The sequence below is a fragment of the Papio anubis genome, chromosome 2, assembly GCF_008728515.1.
Source record: "Papio anubis isolate 15944 chromosome 2, Panubis1.0, whole genome shotgun sequence".
Lineage (NCBI taxonomy): Eukaryota > Metazoa > Chordata > Mammalia > Primates > Cercopithecidae > Papio > Papio anubis.
The window spans coordinates 20,278,971-20,299,149 of record NC_044977.1 but is presented as its reverse complement, the minus strand read 5'-3'; the positions used below and the strand labels follow the sequence as shown (position 1 = coordinate 20,299,149).

Below are 20,179 nucleotides of genomic sequence, written 5' to 3'. Positions count from 1 at the left end.
GACCACGTTTTCTACATGATGAAGATTCCAACTCCAGCAATGGGATAAGAGGTTCATGACATAAATATATTTATATTAGGTGACTCAATCACCAGGATACCAAGATCTGATACTTTCACAAACTGCTTGGAGGCAACTTAAGTACGGAAGAAGCTTCAGAACCAGCCCAGGTTTCTGCTCTCGGGCTCTAGGCTACATCCTTCTTAACGATTTAATGTGGTGTGGAAAATGTCAGCATAATGAGGTTTTGTCATCTCAATAGAGAACCTAGGAAGGACCAGGCTGAGTTTAAAAACAAAAACAAAAACCTTCATGAAAGAATTTAATAGGGAGTTGATTATGCTGTAGAATCATATCTTCCTGTTCTGTGACACATTAGAAACATAAACTTTAGGGCTTTTTCATCTCCACAGCATAGAGGTCTGATCGCTTCTGTCTAAAAACGGGCATTTGCTGGCGTATTTCAGCCAGCTTCTTCAGGTCTGCAAAAAACAGGAAAGTACACTATTAATAATTTGCAACTCCTCACTAACCAAGGGGATTTCTTCCCCACACTGTATAAACCACCAGAGTCTTAGTAAGTAACTTAGTAACATAGGTCTTATCTAGGTGCACAGATGGCCTGGCATCCTTTCAAACCAAACCAAGAAAACTCAAGCTGATATACTCCCCAGGGCTTGGCCAGAGAACCAGACCCTAGAATATCCTCAGAGATCAATGAGGAGGGGCATAAAGGAACCCCTACAAATGACAGGGACTTCCCAGCTATGGAGTCTGGCCTCAGAACAATGGGGACATCAGAGACCTAAACCATATCTGGGAAAATCTTACCTATGTCTGAATACACGATGGCTTCTTCTGTGCCAGCTTTGGCTAGGACCTCCCCCCTGAAAAAGATGCAGAAGAGAATGAGTGGATTCACTGATGTTTGGTGATATTCAAGGTCTGTTTTTTCCTCCCAAGCTCACAGGCCAAAGGGAAAAGCATGAGATTGAAAACAAGAAGGTAGTGGTACAGATTTCTGTCCTGTCATTTAGGTAACTCTGTGACTTTATGGCAAGGTATTTTAAATCTCCATTTCCTAATCTATAAAGTGGAAATAAGCTCTGTGAGGGCTTAGTGATAAAATTGTGGATCATGTTTCATAAACTGCAAACCACTAGGAGATGGTGGTTATCTGATGGTTATAAAGATCTGGGAATAGAGCTACCTACAACCAACAGGAAGCTCCATCTCATGCCCTCATGAGTGCAATTCAGTGGACCCCTTTACAAGGGCAGTCCAGACCTGTCTTCATACCTGCCTGGGCTGCTACCCTACGTGAGCGTGATGAAGCTGGGCCTACGCACGGCCCCAGATCTGCTGGGGTCTGTGCCCTGGTGGCTGTGATGCCTGAACCCCTGTGTTATTGGGCTTCAGTTCAGATTTGAGGGAAAAGAGTTCAACCTCTGAAGACTGGGTAGAAGTGGTGTGGGGGATGGAGGGTAACCTCGCACTGGCAGGAGCCCTGCACTAGGGAACAGCCACCCTCCTTCATAAATCCAGGGTAAGGCTGACCTGTAAAACTGTCTCCAGGAAGGGTGCAGTGGCTCATGCCTATAACCCCAGCACTTTGGGAAGCCAAGGTGGGTGGATCGCTTGAGGTCAGGAGTTCGACACCAGCCTGGCCAACAAAGCGAGACTCCATCAGTACTAAAAATACAAAAATTAGCTGGGCATGGTGGTGTGCACCTGTAATCCCAGCTACTCGGAGGCTGAGGCAGGAGAATGGCTCGAACCCGGGAGGCAGAGGTTGCAGCAGTGAGCTGAGATTGCACCACTGCGCTCCAGCCTGGGCGACAGAGTGAAACTCCATCTCAAAACAAAAGAAAGAAAGAAACTGGCTCCAGTGCTTAGTCTCTTGGCCCAGAGCAAGGGTTCAAACCCTTATCTAGAGAAATGAAGCTTCTCCAAAATAATCTGACATAACAACTGATTCTGTTTACCAGATAGCCACAAACAGACTTTTGGCACAAATGAGCTACAAGCACCACCATTTATGACATGTAACTGAATTATTTTCTGATTCTTCCCCATTTGCCCTGGCCTTCAAAGATCTCTGGACAGTGGAACTTGATGCAAGTTCAAGAAAATTTTCAAGGCAACTGAAGTCCTTCAATGTCCCTCCTCAAGCCTAATGTGCAGGAGGCCAACTGGAATCTCACACAAGTCATACTTCCAAGGCCTGCCCACCACACACATTGAGCTGAGCCCTACCTATAAAGGCAGAAGAGAGAAGCCCTCAGAAACCCCACAGCAACATTTCACTCTTCTCAGTCTTGTTACTGGTATACTCATCCGGAAATGTAGACACACATACCAGTGTGTGTGCGTGCTTTCGAACAGAGAACTAGTGTGGAACACATCCAAGTTCTGAAGGCAGATGTCCTGGATTCAACCACTATTTCTAGCCACTTCATCTCTGTAATTCTACCAGCTATAAACTGGGCTTAATAAGAACAAGTTCCCGGGAGTTCAAGTTGAGACCATGTGTGTGAAAGTACGATGTAAACTGTACAAATGTAGACCGTAAGGAATGCGTATGAGCGTATGTCTGTACCCGTGTCTGGGCAGGCTTACGTGCTGGCTCCACTGAGGAATCAAATGCTTCACCCTTTTGTAGTGGAGAGGGTCATAGTTTCACTTACTGAACCCATCCTTACTGCTCCTCTGGCCATTATACTGGGAGCAAAGTCCTCCCTCTGTAACTCATTCCTACCCTGGGACTAGCCAGCCAACTTAAATTTTAACCAAAAATGTCAGTCTCTTACTACAACCTGCCTGTCACTGCTGCCTTGCTTCCCCATGGGATCCAAGTATGACCGACAATGGAGGTCACCAGAAGCTCAGGAGAGGGCTGAGGCCAAGTGCTTGATCATGAGAGCAGGGTGATTCCTTTCCACACGGTTTTCAAGTGGAAGCTCCTCACAGAGACAGACAGAACGCTGGCAGGATATGCGGGGAAATGGGAGTGAGAGGTGGGCACCTGGCTGCTCAGGAACCGGAACACCCATCTGCCAACGAGCCACCTCTGAAGCTCCGATTGAGCCTGTTCTCACTTAGCCTCACTCACCAAGGGTTCACCACGGTGCTGTGTCCCCAGGCAACATAGGAGGCTTCGTCATCCCGGGCAGGAGAGGCTGTGGCCACATACACCTGATTATCAACAGCCCTGTAGTCAACAGACAGGGAAGAGGTAAATCATACATTATAAATCTGACATTTTTCTAACCCAAGTAGATAGATCCTTCTTTTAAAAAATAGGACAGTTCAGGCTAACTCAGATGTAGAAGGAAGTCAGAGCCATGGAACCTTCTCTTTAAAGTTACCTTACTGCATAAGCCAGTGGTTCTCAACAAGGAGCAATGTTGCCCACCAAATCTGACAATGTCTGGAGATCTTCCTGACTGTCATGACTAAGGAGATGGCTACTGACATCGAGTAGGTAGAGACCAGGGATGCTGCAAACATCCTACAGGATAGCCCCCAAAGAATTACACACCTAAATGTCAACAGTGCCGCTGCTGAGATACCCGCTGTAAGCTCACATAAGAGAGGAGCTTCTCTGGTTAAAGCAAGTCAAGGTGGCCGGAGAGAACGGGAGTGGCCTCATGAGAGCAATACACCTTGCAGGCCGCATGGTGCTTCCGTGCCCATGGTGGCAGTCCCACCACCTCAAATAGAACAAAAATGGCAGCTCGCAGTCCAGGTACATCAAACCACCTCACCTGGGAGCCCTCTAGACTTCATGGACCCATGTTGGGTCGTGTCAGTATCCCAGAAACTTTTCTTTCTTTTGACAAAACTGTACCTTCATTAATACTCATGGCATCTTATACCCCTACCCCCATCTTCCACCACGCAAGCAGCTAAAAGCTCTTTCCTTTCCATTACAAATTACCACCATCTCTAGAAGTGAGAAGAGCGGCTACCTCTAGGCAGACGGAGGAGTATTGACTAGAAAGGGGCAGAAAAGGGAGCATCCTCGGGGGCCGGAAATGTTCTGTATGTTCATCTTGGTGGCAGGTGAACACACAAAACTTTACCAACCTATATGCTTAAAATTAGTACACTTTCTTATATTACTTCAACTTTTAAAAATTCTAAAGAAAACCATTATCTCTGACCAGCAGTTCATGGGCTGTAGAGCACTTTACAGACAGACACACTCACACACACAGTCACACTCATTTTCCCTTCCATCTTACGTCCACCTACGCTATTTGCCCTTTACCACCCCTCAGCCTTAGAAGACTACGGAAAGGCACCTGTGACCTGCCAAAGATGCTTGTGCAAAGCCCTGGAGTTACAGGTTAGAAGAACAAGAGCTTCTAGTGAGTTTCTTGGCACAGTACCGTCAGGACTAGTAGGACGGTGTGAAGGAGGGGGTAGGATAAGCATCCTGATTTGAATGGCATAGAATCAGCTGGGTACAGACCACAGATCTCTCCCTAGGTCAAGCTAAACTAATCCCTGCCTTTTCATTGGCTGCTGGGGCTCTGAAGACATAAGCTCCGTGGGTCTCAATTTCTCTGAAAAAGTTGCTGGAACTGACTTAAGAGGGAACACTCCACATCTAATCACAGAAAAATGAAATCACTACCCATCTAACACACTGAATATTGAAATGCCAAAACCACAGTTCAGGCAGGGCTTGGGGCTCACGCCTGTAATCCCAGCACTTTGAGAGGCTGAGTCGGGAAGATCACTTGAGGCCAGGTGACTGAGACCAGCTTGGTCAACAGAGTGAGGCTCTATCTCTACAAAAAATAAAAAATTAGCGAGGCATGGTGGCGCACGCTTGTAGTCCCAGCTACTCAGGAGGCTGAGGCAGGAGGATCTCTTGAGCCCAGGATTTCAAGGCTGTCATGAGCTATGATTATATTATACTACTGCACTCCAGCCTGGGCAACGGTAAGACCCCGTCTCTTAAAAAAAAAAAGGACAGTTTCCAAAATCCATGAGGTTGGTACTGTGGCTTCTGAGGAGAAAGTGCCCAGCAGTAGAAGTCCTCCCTACAGCTTCATCCTTTCCAACTGCATTTGGATACAAGGGCATCCTGAGTCAGGGACAGAATCCACATCAGGAAGGCTGGTATGTCCACCCAACTGGAAATCTTTCCACAAAGAGGACATACCGAGAGGCTTGAATATATGGTTCCTTTCTTACCGGCTTCGCTGAAGCAACTCCCAGTGGGCTGGTCCAGTGGTCAGATTAAAAGCTCCTGGATATACCAACAGCTGGCAGCCTTGCGGAGAGAAAAGCCAAAGGACAGTGGATGCAGTGAGCACCCAGCACCACCAGTCCTCCCCACTGTTCCTTAGCCAGTAGGGACTGAACTCAAACTTTCCCAAACACAAGATGTCAGCCAAGTCAGACAGTGCCAGCAGCAATTAAGATATGGCTCTGAATTCCTTTAAAAGTCACACACATATGGACACACAAGAAAAGTGGTATTGATGACCAAAATCACGTGACCTTGAGACAGAAATAATACAGGATGGTTGCAAGAGAACAGAAAATTCTAGGCAGCAGTTTCATATGACTAGCAAAAAGCAACTGTTGAAATAGCTGTATAAGCTAGGGGCTAAGACCCTGAGAAACCAGGGCTAAGACCCAGTGGACTCAATATGGTGCTGGATTTGACCTAGGTTTCACCTAGGACCTCATTATCCTCATTATAAGCTCATTAACATACTAAATCACACACCCACCAGTGCCATGATAGTTGCAATAAATCTCCATATTTTCACTATTTTCTGACTCATCCTTGAATTCCTCCTTGCAATAGTGTCAACAGCATGGACATGGCTGGGGTCAAGGTCCTACTGGTGTTTGGGGGCCTCCCCTAGCCCACCAGCATCAACTTCACTTAAAAAAAAGTACAGAAAGCCTGGGCAACATAGAGAGACCCCATCTCTACAAAAAATTTAAAAATTAGCCAGGTGTGGTGACGTCCCAGCTACTTGGGAGGCTGAGGTGGGAGGATCACTTCAGCCAAGGAGACCAAGGCTTCAGTGAGCCAGGATCACGCCTGCACTCTAGCCTGGGTGACAGTGAGACCATGCCTCAAAACAAACAAACAAAAATAAGGTAGAGAACTGTCATTCACATTTCTCTCAGCTCTGGCTGGGCGCAGTGGCTCATGCCTGTAATCCCAGCACTCTGGGAGGCCGAGGCGGGTATACACCTGAAGTCAGGAGTTCGAGACCAGTCTGGCCTCGAAATTATGGCCAGGCGGGTGCATCACCTGGGAGGCGGAGGTTGCAGTGAGTCGAGATCACACCATTGTACTCCAGCCTGGGTGACAAGAGCTAAACTCTGTCTCCCAAAAAAAACCAAAAACGAAAGAGAAACAAAAAAACAAATTTTTTCTCAGCTCCATATGTCAGCTCCACATGGCCAATGACCACTTTTTGTAATTCTTTTCAACTGAAATTAGGGGCAGAGTAGTTGCCCTAATGCTTATTGATATATGGCTCAACAGAGACTACTGACCCCAGAGCCCATGCACCTCCCCCTTCTGAGCAGGCAGTCAAACCATTTCCACCCGCTTCACTTGGTTAAGTGACAGTCTATTTGGAAGTAGCTTCAAGCAGTCTAGTAAGGATGCTGGGATTTGTGGAGTACCACACGAGGGGCTTATAGGTTCTCTCTTCTTACTCCTCATATCATTCCTGTGACTAAACTGAGAACCACACTGCTCTAGCGGTTAAATCATTTCAGCAAAGCACTGTGCCAATTAAAGGGAAGAGTTGGAACTAGAACCCACATCTTTTGAACTGGCTCTTCCCAGACACTGGCACATTTCTCCTCGTCTGGACCGAAATATCACAGACTACATTTCCACTCTACCCAGTGTCTAGGGGTACTGAGTGGTGAAATCCACTTCGTTTCTACTGGGCTTCAAGTGACTCTCCGAACACAGGAACAAGAAGGACTCAAGGGTAGACCAGACCTTTATGAGCATAGCTCCTACCTTACATGATGTGTTTAATTACAATCCCTGAAAAACCCTGTTATCCACACGCAGCAGAAGTCTGGGAAGCCTCAAGGGGGTGAAAGGGCTGGTGATGGAGAGATGAAAGAGCCCCCTCCCAGCTTTTATTGACTAAGGATCCCACATAGACCAGCCTAGAACCAAGCCTCCAAGCACCCACGTAACACAGCTGCTGCAGTGCCTCACCTCTCTGTGCGTAGATTTGTGCGAGCTCTGCAAACCGCATGTCGTAGCAGATGCCCAGACCCACTCTGCAGTAAGCTGTTTCCAAACAGAAAACGCACACATGGAAAGTTAACTCCCTACAGCGTGGTGTGGCAGAGGAGCCCCTCCATGACTTAATGATCACAAAACACTGACAGGGATAAATGAACACAGGACCTGAGGACACAGACCATGGACGAGCTCATTCCTACTTGGACTTCATCGCATAAAGACATCATTTACATCAGCAGAGTAAAGATGAGAAATGCATTCTAACTGAATGCTTGTTATCTAGATGGGAGGTACTCAACCATGGCCTAATAGGTATATACTCTGGAAGCCATAACAGGAGGCTACAATCAAATCAAAGGGCAAAATCATGTCAAATCCTTAGTTCTCAAATAAGGCCGAACTTTCTAGATCTGTGATAATTCTCTGCCTTTCTTACTTACGGTCTTTCAGTGAGGTTATGTGAAGAAATTGGAGAGAGACAAAAAAGAAATAAATACCTGATTGTCTTCTACTGAGATTGCTAACGAGGCAAACTTATCTGGTACATACGAGTATCAAATGTGGAGAAACTATCACCCGGACTCAACGTTTCAGATTCTTGAAATGTAATCTTTCCAGGAACATCAATGTCAAACAGATGGATCTGCATCACAAATAATGGATTTGATTACCTCTTTTCCAGCACGCAAAATGGAATGGCAGTAACGACAACATCTTTCCCTGGGCGGATACAGAAGGTGCTCTAAGATCAACTGTGCAAACAGTACCCCCAGACTGCTCATAATCCACCCCACAAGCTGACTGACACCTTATCAAAATGAATTCTACCACAGGGAACTGGAAAAATGATGCTGTACCTTTTAAAACCCCTATTTTATATGTGGTATGCAAATCAACCTCTAGGTTTCTCATAGCAGGTAACTAATGTGTTGCTTTTTATTTTTTTTTTTTGTTTTTTTGTTTTTTTTTTTTTGAGACGGAGTCTCACGCTGTCGCCCAGGCTGGAGTGCAGTGGCGCGATCTCGGCTCACTGCAAGCTCCGCCTCCCGGGTTCACGCCATTCTCCTGCCTCAGCCTCCTGAGCAGCTGGGACTACAGGCGCCCGCCACCGCGCCCAGCTAATTTTTTGTATTTTTAGTAGAGACATATGAACAAAAACCTCTATGACATGAATAAGTTTAAAGGAAAATGCTAGGCCGGGCGCGGTGGCTCACGCCTGTAATCCCAGCACTTTGGGAGGCCGAGACGGGCGGATCACGAGGTCAGGAGATCGAGACCATCCTGGCTAACACGGTGAAACCCCCGTCTCTACTAAAAATACAAAAAATTAGCTGGGCGCGGTGGCGGGTGCCTCTAGTCCAAGCTACTCGGGAGGCTGAGGCAGGAGAATTGCTCAAACCTGGGAGGTGGAGGTTGCAGTGAGCCGAGATCGCACCATTGCACTCCAGCCTGGGTGACAGAGCAAGACTCTGTCTCAAAAAAAAAGACTTATCAGAATCAAACTGACAAATTGACAGGAGAGGTGGAAAGTGGGTGGGCATTTAAAAATAGGTAAAAATTCTGCAAACCAAATTCAGCAAAAGAATAATGCATCACTTCCAAATTGGATTTATTCAAAGAAAACAAATGCTGTTTAAGATTAGAAAATCAATCGATTTTACTAAAGTAACAAAATAAAGAAGAAAAAATCACATGATCATCTCAAAAGATGTATGAGCATTTGGTAAACTTCTAAGCCATTCCCGATTTAAAAAACAAAACAGAGGCCAGGCACAGTGGCTCACGCCTGTAATCCCAGCACTTTGGGAGGCCAAGATGGGCGGATCACGAGGTCAGGAGATCGAGACCATCCTGGCTAACATGGTGAAACCCCGTCTCCACTAAAAATACAAAAACTAGCCGGGCGTGGTGCTGAGCGCCTGTAGTCCCAGCTACTTGAGAGGCTGAGGCAGGAGAATGGCATGAACCCAGGAGGCAGAGCTTGCAGTGAGCCGAGATCACGCCACTGCACTCCAGTCTGGACGACAGAGCGAGACTCTGTCTCAAAAAAAAAAAAAAAAAGAAAGAAAGAAAAACTTCTAGGAAGGGAACTTTATTAATCTGATCAAGACTATCTACAAAACACCTAAACAAACATCATACTTGATGATGAAATACTGAAAACTCTCCCACTGAGATTGGGAACAAGACAAGGACATCTGCTTGGTACAGGTACCCGAGAGCCTAAACAGAGCAAGAAATAAAAGAAAAGAAGTAAAAGCTGTAACAACTGAAAAGAAAAAATGAAATCTGCCATTATTCTCAAATGATATAATTATGTACCTAGAAATTTAAAAAAATCTACAGATAAATTATTAGAATTAATGAGTGAGTTTAGCAAGGTTGCTGTTTTTTTCATTAAAAAAAATTTTTTTTGAGACAGAGTCATGCTCTGGCACCCAGGCTGGAGTGCAGTGGTGTGATGTTGGCTCACTGCAGGCTTGACCTCCCAGGCTCAAGCAATCCTCCCACCTCAGCCTCCTGAGTAGCTGGGACTACAGGCATACCCCACCCCCACCCCAGCTAATTTCTTTTGTAGTTTTTGTAGAGAAGGGGTTTTGCCATGTTACCCAGGCTGGTCTCCAACTCCTGAACTCAAGCGATCTGCCTGCCTCTACCTCGCAAAGTTCTGGGATTACAGCCAGGAGCCACCGTGCCTCACCACAGAGTCAATATTTTAAAAACTTGCTCTACTTCTATATATTAGCAAGAAACAGAAAATGGGCCGGGCATGGTGGCTCACGCCTGTAATCCCAGCACTTTGGGAGGCCAAGGCAGGCAGATCACCTGAGGTCAGGAGTTCAAGACCAGCCTGGACAACATGGTGAAACCCTGTCTCTACTAAAAGTACAAAAATTTTCCAGACATGGTGGTGTGTGCCTATAATCCCAGCCACTTGGGAAGCTGAAAGAAGAGAACGGCTTGAACCAGGGAGGTGGAGGTTGCAGTGAGCTGAGATCATACCACTGTACTCCAGCCTAAGCGACAGAGCAAGACTCCATCTCAAAAAAAAGACAAAACAACAACAACAAAACAGAAAATGAAAAAGCATCTAAAAACACCAATGAGGAATAAATCTCACAAATGTTATACAAAATTATACCCAAAACACTATAAAAAGAAATTGAGAGAAAGTAAAGAAAGCGTAATAAATGTCAGGATATATACCACATTCATGGGATGGAAAACTTAATACTAAAAAGATACATTTCGAAGAGTTGGGTTAATAGCCCAGTGCTGGCTGTCCTTCCAGCAGGTGCACACTAGCTCCTATCAGACCAGCTCTCTTGTAGTTAACTATGAACTCTGGGCAAAATAAAGGCACGACTACTTAAAGCACTGAAGAATGACGAAAACAAAGCAGACAAAACCTGAAGAGAAGAACACAAACATGTGGAAGCAGGGGACAGCCCTGGATGAACTTCCCGGTTCTATTTACCACTGTTACCCTGAAGCAAGGTCTTAGCTGCTGTGATAAGTGGGGTGAAAATTACCCATAATCACACTGGCTTGAAAACCAGAGCTGGAACCAAGGGAGGAAATCCTGAAATGGAGAAAGCAAAGAGTCAAGAGCCCTAAATTCTACATATAAAATCTTTCTAAATCTCTGGCTGATCACTGAGTTAAACAGAAGTGGGGCAGAACAACCAGATAGAACTGAGCAGCTAAAGTTGCTGCCCACGTTACAAAGAAGATACGAGTTTGGTGTTTGAGTGCGACCAAGTTAACCATCAGTTAAAACAAAATAGTCAACACTTTTTGGAAGACTATAATAGAATCTTGAATCTCTACAACATATAATCCACTATACAATCTTAAATTAGTAGATACTCAAAGAAACAGAAGTGTGACTCAAACTGCAAAGAAAAGGCAATCAAATGAACACAGATCCTGCCATGACCCAGATGTTACAATTTTGTTGTTGTTTGTTTAGACATGAGTATATTTACATCAAAGGCCTTTTAAAGGCCTAAGAGTCTCATTCTGTGGCACACAGATGTGATAATTATCAGACTTTAAAGCAGCTATAGAAACTGACTAAGCTCAAGAGTGTAAAGAAAAATATGCTTTTAATGAACCAACAGAAAATACAGAGTACTAAAAACTATAAAAAAGAAACAAAAGGGTATTTCAGAACTGAAAATCTTAATATCTGAATTTTTTTAAATGTCACTGGGTTGGCTTACAGGAAATTGAACAAGACAGAAGAAATAGTAAATAAGTCTGAAAGATCAACAGAAATTAATCTGTAGAAGAGAAGGAAAAAGTATTGGAAAAACAAAAACAGAAAAACAGAGCCTGGTGACCTAAAAAAATATTTGAAAATATAATGTACATATACTGGAGCTCCATAAGAAAAAAGAACAGAAAAATATTTAACAAAATAGTGTCAAAAAAACTTCCCAAACACAGTGAAAGATTTAAGTTTACAGTTTCAGGAAGTACCAAGGAAGACAAAGACAAAGGAAACCACATCTAGGCATATCAAAGTCAAAATACTAAGAACTAAAGATTATGAAAACATCTTGAAAGGAGGAAGAGAAAAACAACAAATTATATCCCAGGGAACAATACAAATTACTACCCACTTCTCATCAGGGAAGGAAAAAAAAAAAAAAAAAAAAGAGTAGATAACAACCACTAGTGGGAAAAAAAAAAAGAAAACTATCAATCCAAAATTCTATTCCAGCAAAAATATCTTTCAAGAATGAAAACAATGTAAAGACATATTCGTAAAGAAAAACGAACAGAATTCCTAGCTAACAGATCCTCAGTACAAAAATTCTAAACGAGGGCCTTTGGTCTGAAGGATATACCAGATAGAAGAAGGATCTTCAGGAAGGAAAGAAAAACACCAGAAATGATAAATACTTGGATAAGCATAAAGATTGTTTTCTTCTTAATTTCTTTTTTTTTTTTTTTTTTTTGAGACGGAGTCTTGCTCTGTAGCCCGGGCTGGAGTGCAGTGGCCGGATCTCAGCTCACTGCAAGCTCCGCCTCCCGGGTTTGCGCCATTCTCCTGCCTCAGCCTCCGGAGTAGCTGGGACTACAGGCGCCCGCCACCTCGCCCGGCTAGTTTTTTGTATTTTTAGTAGAGACGGGGTTTCACCGTGTTAGCCAGGATGGTCTTGATCTTGTGACCTCGTGATCTGCCCGTCTCGGCCTCCCAAAGTGCTGGGATTACAGGCTTGAGCCACCGCGCCCGGCCTCTTCTTAATTTCTTTAAAATACATATGATTATTTAAATCAAGTATTACTGTTTTGTTGGATTTATAACATATATACATGGACTACAAATGACAACTATAGCATAAAGAATAAGGGCAGGGGCAGTGGGGTAGAAAAATGGACTTATACCATTATAAGGTTCTTAAATTTCACATAAAGTGATATCATATGAACTCTTAAGTAGCCTATGAAAAGTTAAGGATGCATATTATAATTCCCAGGGCAACAACTGGAAGAAAAAAAAAAAAAAGCAAAGAGGTATAACTAAAAAAATAAATTAAAACAGAACTCTAAAAAATATTCAATTAATCCAAAATAATACAGAAAAGATGAACAAAGGGAAAAAAAGCAAAATGTCTGTATCCCTAAATTCAATCATATCAATAAGTGCATTAAATATAAATGGACTAACCACTTCAATTAAAAGACACAGATTGTCAGAATAAAGAAAAAATTAAGATACAATTATATGCTGTTGACAAGAGATCCACCTAAAATATGAAAACACATATAGCTTGAGAACAAAGAACTGGAAAAACCATGTACTAGCAAACAGTAGGCATAAGAAGCCTGGGGTGGTTACAGTGATAGCAGAGATAAAGCAGAATTTAAGACAAAAGGTATTACAAGAAAAGAAAAAGACATTTCATAATGATAAAAGGGTTAACTCATCAAGAAGACTTAATGATTCTAAATGTATGCATTTTTTTTTTTTTTGAGACGGAGTCTCACTCTGTCTTGCCCAGGCTGGAGTACAGTGGCACGATCTTGGCTCACTGCAGCCTCCACCTCCCAAGTTCAAGCGATTCTCCTGTCTCAGCTTCCCAAGTAGGTGGGACTATAGCCATGAGGGACTAGCGATGAGCCACCACACCCAGCCAATTTTATATATTTTTTTTTAAATCTTTTTTTTTTTTGAGATGGAGTCTCGCTCTGTCGCCCAGGCTGGAGTGCAGTGGCTGGATCTCAGCTCACTGCAAGCTCCGCCTCCCGGGTTTATGCCATTCTCCTGCCTCAGCCTCCCAAGTAGCTGGGACTACAGGCGTCTGCTACCACACCCAGCTAATTTTTTGTATTTTTAGCAGAGATGGGGTTTCACCATGCTGCCCAGGCTGGTCTTGAACTCCTGACCCCAGGTGATCCACCCACTTCGACCTCCCAAAGTGCTGGGATTATAGGCATGGGCCACTGCACCTGGCCATGTATATGCATTTAATACTAAAAAGATGGCAACTCTTCCCAAAGTGTTCTCTATATACTCAATGAAATACTAATAAAAATTACTATAGGTTGGCTGGGCACGGTGGCTCATGCCTGTAATCTCAGCACTTTGGGAGGCCGAGGCAGGCAGATCACTTTGGGAGGCCGAGGCAGGAGATCAAGACCATTCTGGCTAACATGGTGAAACCACGTCTCTACTAAAAATACAAAAAATTAGCTGGGTGTGGTAGCAGATGCCTGTAGTCCCAGCTATTCGGGAGGCTGAGGCAGGAGAATGATGTGAACTGAGGAGGCAGAGCTTGCAGTGAGCCAAGATTGCGCCACTGCACTCCAGCCTGGGCCACAGAGCCAGACTCCGTCTAAAAATAAAACCAAAAAAACAACAAAAAAAATTACTATAGGTTGTTCCTTTGCAGAAATTGACAGGCTGTGTCTAAAATTTATATAAAAATGCAAATGGCCGAGAATAACCACCTATGCCAATCAGTTAAAACCCTAATACATGTATGATATAATGAGAGGAACTAGGGGACTTCATAGCAAATTCTTTTTTTTTTCCACACATTGTTGCTGGCTTAAAGATAACAAATTATTCTGCCACACTTCCTACTTACCTTTCTGTACTTTGCTAGTAAAGTTCCATCAGGCCCAAACACAGCACAGGTGTTATATAATTTCCCAGCATCCTCTTCAGGGATAGAGCCTTTCATTGAGAGAAGAAATATACCATAAGAAAAAGAATAGAACAATTCTTTTGTGAGAAAGGGATAAAAGCCTGATAACTTGGTTCCAAAAATAAAGAACCCATCTTTTACGGTTTATTTATTCATTTTGTTTTTAGAATAAGGCAACACCTCATTCTACAATACAGAATAAGTATTCCCTTCTATAGGTTATTTAATCATGGTTTTTTTTTTTTTTTGGTCCTTCTTGAATATGATCTTTCAGAGATAAACTGCAGGGTGTAGATGGGATATGATTAGGTTAGATGCCAAAGACAGGCTTAAAAAATAACCAAACTGTTCCTGAAATTCAGCCATGATCCTGAGCAACACTTAATCTCTAACATTAGGGCAAAATGAAAAATTTCCCATTGCTTAACTTGAATTCACCAGGTCCTGCAACAAAACTGTATCCCAAAAGATGAGAATGTGAAGTCAGAAGCCTCTCCATCACTGAATGCAGTTTCATCTCCAGGCTTCTTGCTTTGCGTTCATTTCTCATTCTTAATATATCATCGTACAGAAAACATTTTATTTGCTCTATTTATAGAACTTTTTCTATGCTTATTTTTTATTTAAGCAAATAAAACCTTTAAACATTTATTCCAAAACCACAAAAATAAAGTTACCTTTATGTATGTGGCCTCTATGGAAAAAAATTTTTTTTCTCAATCCTCTATTAGTATAACAAAAAACATGCCTGGCATGATGGCTCACGCCTGTAATCCTAGCACTTTGGAAGGCCAAGGTGGGCAGACTGCTTGAGCCTAGGAGTTCAAAACCAGCCTGGGCAACATGGTGAAACCCCGTCTTTACAAAAAAATACAAAAATCAGCCAGGCATGGTGGCACACACCTGCAGTCTCAGCTACTCAGGAGGCTAAGAGGTGGGAGAATCACTTGAGCCTGGTAGGGTGAGGCTGCACTGAGCCATGATCACACCACTGCACTCCAGCATTGGTGACAAAGCAGGACCTCACCTCAAAAAAAAAAAAAAAAAAAAAAAGAAACTCTCTGCTTCAGCTTCCCAAACTGTAGGGAGTCCAGGTGCACGCCACCACACCTGGCTCATTCAGATGTTTTTAATGTTTAGGCCATTATACCTTGTGGGTATGAAGTTACCTCCAATGAGATATATGTTGCATTCCTTTGCTACTTCAGAAAGCTTCTGTGTGGATCCACCAGGAATTTTCTCTGCATATTCAGGAAAATATTTCGTTCCATACGGAGAATTAAAGCATTCCTAGAAAAATATTGGCAGAGAAAAAAAAAAAAAAAAAAGATCAAAACACCCATCCATTTTAAAGTTCTGCTGTAAGAGGCCATAGCTGCTGCTTCTAGCTCTGCTTTCAGTCGAAGGGTTAAAACACAGCTAATAAGAAAAACACTGACATCTCAAGGGTAAACAGCCTGCAGTCACAGGCAAGACTACAAAGCTAGCCTAGTGGGTTAGAAGAGACAAGTCACATGGGCTCTCCCAGAGTTCATTTAAAAAAAAAAATGTTGGAGGCTCAGTGCTAAAACCAACATGGTCTGGTCCTATAAAGACTTAATTATATAAGGAACAAAGTGTGCAAGCACTGAGTATTTCAGTTTTCCGTATGTCCCTCGAAATACTAGGATTTTGGCTGCTTCATCTGAACAAAGAGGAAGACCCAAAAGCTAAAGACCTATGACCGTGTTGGCACATCCTACCTTACAAAGACCGTTGCTAAGGTCATCCTCCAGTTAAACACAAAACAATCTATGGGCTCCAAAGGACACTGCTCGACCCCAGGATACAAGAGGACCACCAGAGCTAGCAAACACTGTTCTGCTGGGTCTACAGAGCCCAGAACAGGATGGCTGCCCCCATACTGACCGGCAAAGAAACTATTTTGGCTCCTTGCGTTGCCGCCTCCCGGATAAAGCTACAAGCTCGAGTGACGTTATCTGATTTGACGGAAGAAATTTGAAGCTGGATGAGGGCCAGGCGGAAAGCTGAGGACAAAGACAAAAGAAAACAGCTGTCAGAAGCTTGAACTGCTGGATTCAGACAGAGCCATGGTTCTCAAATGGAAGGCAATTATGTCCCCTGGGGAACATCAGACAAAGTCTGAAGACACCTTTGATGCCACAACTGATGAGGTATGAGTGGCATCTAATGAATAGAGACCAAGGATACTGCCAAACTTCCTACAATGCCTAAGACAACCCCCTCCAGAACAAAGAATTATCCTGTCCAAAATGTCAATAGTGCTAAAGTCTATCTGGAGATAGAGCAATATGCATGGGTAAAGTCCCATGCCAAGCACAAGAATCTAGAGCGAACCAGCTTCTTACTATGCAGTGTAGGGAATGAAATGAGAATATGGCTAAAGTAAAAAGACTGGGTTTGAATATGGTCCTGTCCCTTACTATTTGTTCTTGGACCTCTCGCCTATCTCCAATCCATATACTGAGCATGTCCCAGCACAGAAAGTGCAATTCCTTGGAAGCTGCTCATGTGCTTCCCGTGGGCAGCCCAGCTCGTGGGAAGGGAAGATGTCTGTCTCAGTTTCCCCACTACTGGCTGGGTCACAGCACATTGATCCGGCTGCTGGCAGAGGGAAACCCTGGCAGCCCGTGAGCTGCACACATGCCTACTCACAGGACAGGGGTCCCAGGCACCTGTAAAAGTCTGCACTTACCCCATAAACATTCCTGTGTCCAAGAGAACATGACATTAAACAGCAAATAACACCATGAGAGGTTGAGAGAGATACTGCAGGAGGAAAAGCTAACAGCACTTTTCCTTGCTCTCTGAACAAGGGGATTGGGCCCCACAAATGACGTAGCCAGCCCTGACAAGGTCTGTGCTCAGCCCTGGAGCAAGGAGGCTGGCGGCTCTTCCAAGCTTATTCCTTCCTGGAGGTGGTAGCTAGACATCTATTTGCTTTTCTTCTGTTTTCTAGAGTTCCCTTTTAGCTTTTATGAAAATCACTTTCCATGAGCTAATATTTTTAACTTTGAGGCAGGGTCTTGTTCTGTCGCCTAGGCTGGAGTGCAGTGGCACAAACATGGTTCACTGCAGCCTCCACCTCCTGGGTTCAGGCAATCCTCATGTCTCAGCCTCTTATGTAGTTGGGACCACAGGTACGCACCACGATGCTTGGCTAATTTTTTAACTTTTTTTGTAGAGACAGGATCTCACTTTGTTGCCCAGGCTGGTCTCGAACTCCTGGGCTCAAGCAATCCTCCTGCCTCAGCCTCTCAAACTGCTGGGATTACAAGCATGAGCCACCACACCTGGCCAGATAATAATTTTTAATATAAAATTTTCTGCCGGGTGTGGTGGCTCACACCTGTAATCCCAGCACTTTGGGAGGCCAAGGCAGGTGGATCACCTGAGGTCAGGAGTTTGAGACCAGCCTGGCCATCATGGTGAAACCCTCTTTCTACTAAAATTACAAAAATTCTCTATTAAAAATACAATAATTAGCTGCGTGTGGTGGCAGGCACCTGTAATCCCAGCTACTCAGGAGGCTGAGGCAGGAGAATCACTTGAACCTGGGAGGTGGAGGTTGCGGTGAGCCAAGATCACGCCACAGCACAACCTGGACGACAGAGTTAGACTCAGTCTCTAAAATAAATAAATAAATAAATTTCCTTGTTCCAGTTACTAGTGTTGTCTCCACGTTCTGCCTGGACCCTGATGGATACATAGTTCCTGCTCACGGTCTGGTGGGACTCCGCAGTAAAGGATCCAAAGCACATCATAACCTCTGAAGCTCTGCGAAACTTCAGGAATTATTAGTAATGGCCTGCCCAAACTCCCCATCCCACCTCTGCTCCAGTCTGAAAATCCTACCATTAGAGAGCTATCTCTTTGGGTGTTTCCTGTAACAATGCAAATGTCTCCAGAAGCGGCAACGATGATAAACCTGGCCTCTGATGAGGGCCTGTTAGGCTCAGGGTTAACTAAAAGGAAAACTCAGATGTCCCATTCCTCCATCTATCCTAACTATAGTGAGAAGCACTAAATTTAACCCTGAAGGCAGCCTGCTACATAGTTACAGAATCTGAAGGGATACAAAGGAAACTTAAACAGGAAATAACAGCTGGGATTATTCTGGGGCAAACAGATATTTTGAGCTGCTACCAGAACAGCAGACAAATCCACTAAATGTCTCCCCTCCATTTCCCAGGGTTAAGCCATCCTCCCTCCTCAGCTTCCCAAGTAAGCTGGGACTACAGGGGCGTGCCACCACGCCGGGCTAATTTTGTGTTTAATTTTAGCACAGACAGGTGTCGCCATGTTGCCCAGGCTGGTCTCTAACTCTGACTCCTGAACTCAAGCGATCCTCGTGCCTCAGCCTCCCAAAGTGTTACTATTACAGGCGTGAGCCACGTGCCTGGCCATGTCTCTTCTTCTGAGGGTGGGAAAGATAAAGCTCACCATGGCTATGCTGATGGCTTCCTCTCCCACACATCTCACCCACAAGGGCGGGGTCCTCAACTAAGCTTAGGACTGCCTGTCATTCTGCAAATGACCCACTCTACAGGCGTGCTGTAGCAGGGAGACCCCGCCACTGGGCAGTTTCTCATGCTAAGGATGAGACGCCAGTCACTCCGTCTCATCTGTAAAGTGACACAATGACTTTTAAGGCTGCCCTAATATTCATCATAATCTAATAGGAAGGCCCAACAAAGGGGAGGAAAAAAAAGAATAAAACACTGTGAGCGAAGGAACCAACAAGGGAATAAAATTTAAAGCAATGTGCCAGGTCCTTCACACATAAACTTCTGTGAGGTATCATTAACATCATTTTACAGATAAAGAAACGGGGCTTGCAGGCAGAAAGCTGCACAAAGTCACTGAACAAAGTAAGTGACACAGCAAGAATCCAAGTCAAAATCTGGAGCTGGAAAGTGAGGGGGGAAAGGAAGAACCGCCTGGGCACCTTTGTGCAGGGCGGGGCTGGAGGAGGTCATGCAACTTGAAAACACCCAAGGGAGTCGGATCCTACCACCGCGGCCCACACCGTACAGAAATACACGTCCGTCAGCCTCTCTCAAGCAGGACGCGGCGGGTGCCGGCGCGGCCCGGGCGGCCTGGTGCTTTCTGGGCCTCGCCCGCCACCCCGGAAGCCTGGAATCCCGGGAGTGCGCCCGGCAGCCCCGCCGCGCGATCCCGGACCCACGCGGACGCCCGCATCAGGGAAGGCCGAGCACGGCGGGGACGCGGGGCCGGGGGCTGAGCCGGCCAAGCCACCGCCGGCGCCGCTCCAAAGCCTCCCCTCCGACCCGAGCTCGAGCTGCAGCGCGCGGCCGCGCCACTTACTGGCCATGGCTCCCCCGACAAGCACCACCTGCGGCGCGGGCCGAGCGCTGGAGTCCGGGCGGACCTCGGCGACGCTACGGTGGGCGGGGCCCGCGTCAGAGGCCCCGCCCCACCCCGCCTCCCGGCCCCGGCCCGGAGTAGAGGGGCCTGTGTTCATTCTAGTGCGCCTGGAACACCAGGACGGACCAACGAGAAGTTACCACAGTCCGGAAAAAGCATGCCTGGAAAGGCAAAGGGCAAAAGGGAACAGCCCAAGTCGAGGTGGTGTGCTGGTGAATGTTTAACAACCGAACTTTTCAGGGTAGAAAGCCCTGATTTGTAGCGTTTGCTGATTCTCCGCAAAAGGACTAACTTTTAGCTGGTTGAATCAACTCTGTGGCCAGGGTAACATTGTATGCTGATAGGCTTGAGC

The 20,179-nt window shown here is 45.0% G+C and overlaps 1 protein-coding gene across 3 annotated transcripts; it reads right to left on the bottom strand.

The window, feature by feature from the left end:
* Nucleotides 1–305: 305 nt before the first annotated feature.
* Nucleotides 306–19,939, bottom strand: NIT2 (nitrilase family member 2). Of its 3 annotated transcripts, none has more exons than XM_009199156.2 (10): nt 19,768–19,939; nt 16,327–16,445; nt 15,588–15,708; nt 14,359–14,447; nt 7,805–7,898; nt 7,226–7,300; nt 5,209–5,287; nt 3,113–3,211; nt 832–887; nt 306–482 (listed from the first exon to the last, which is right to left on the bottom strand). In XM_009199156.2, the coding sequence occupies exons 1-10, from the start codon at nt 19,922–19,924 to the stop codon at nt 391–393; spliced, it is 981 nt and encodes a 326-aa protein (XP_009197420.1). In that variant the 5' UTR covers nt 19,925–19,939; the 3' UTR covers nt 306–390. The 3 variants fall into 3 exon arrangements, with proteins under 3 accessions (XP_009197420.1, XP_009197427.1, XP_021789667.1); XM_009199163.3 differs by lacking the exon at nt 19,768–19,939 and adding an exon at nt 19,388–19,632; XM_021933975.1 differs by lacking the exons at nt 7,805–7,898; nt 19,768–19,939 and adding exons at nt 7,927–7,975; nt 19,388–19,433.
* Between the last annotated feature and the right edge of the window lie 240 nt (nt 19,940–20,179).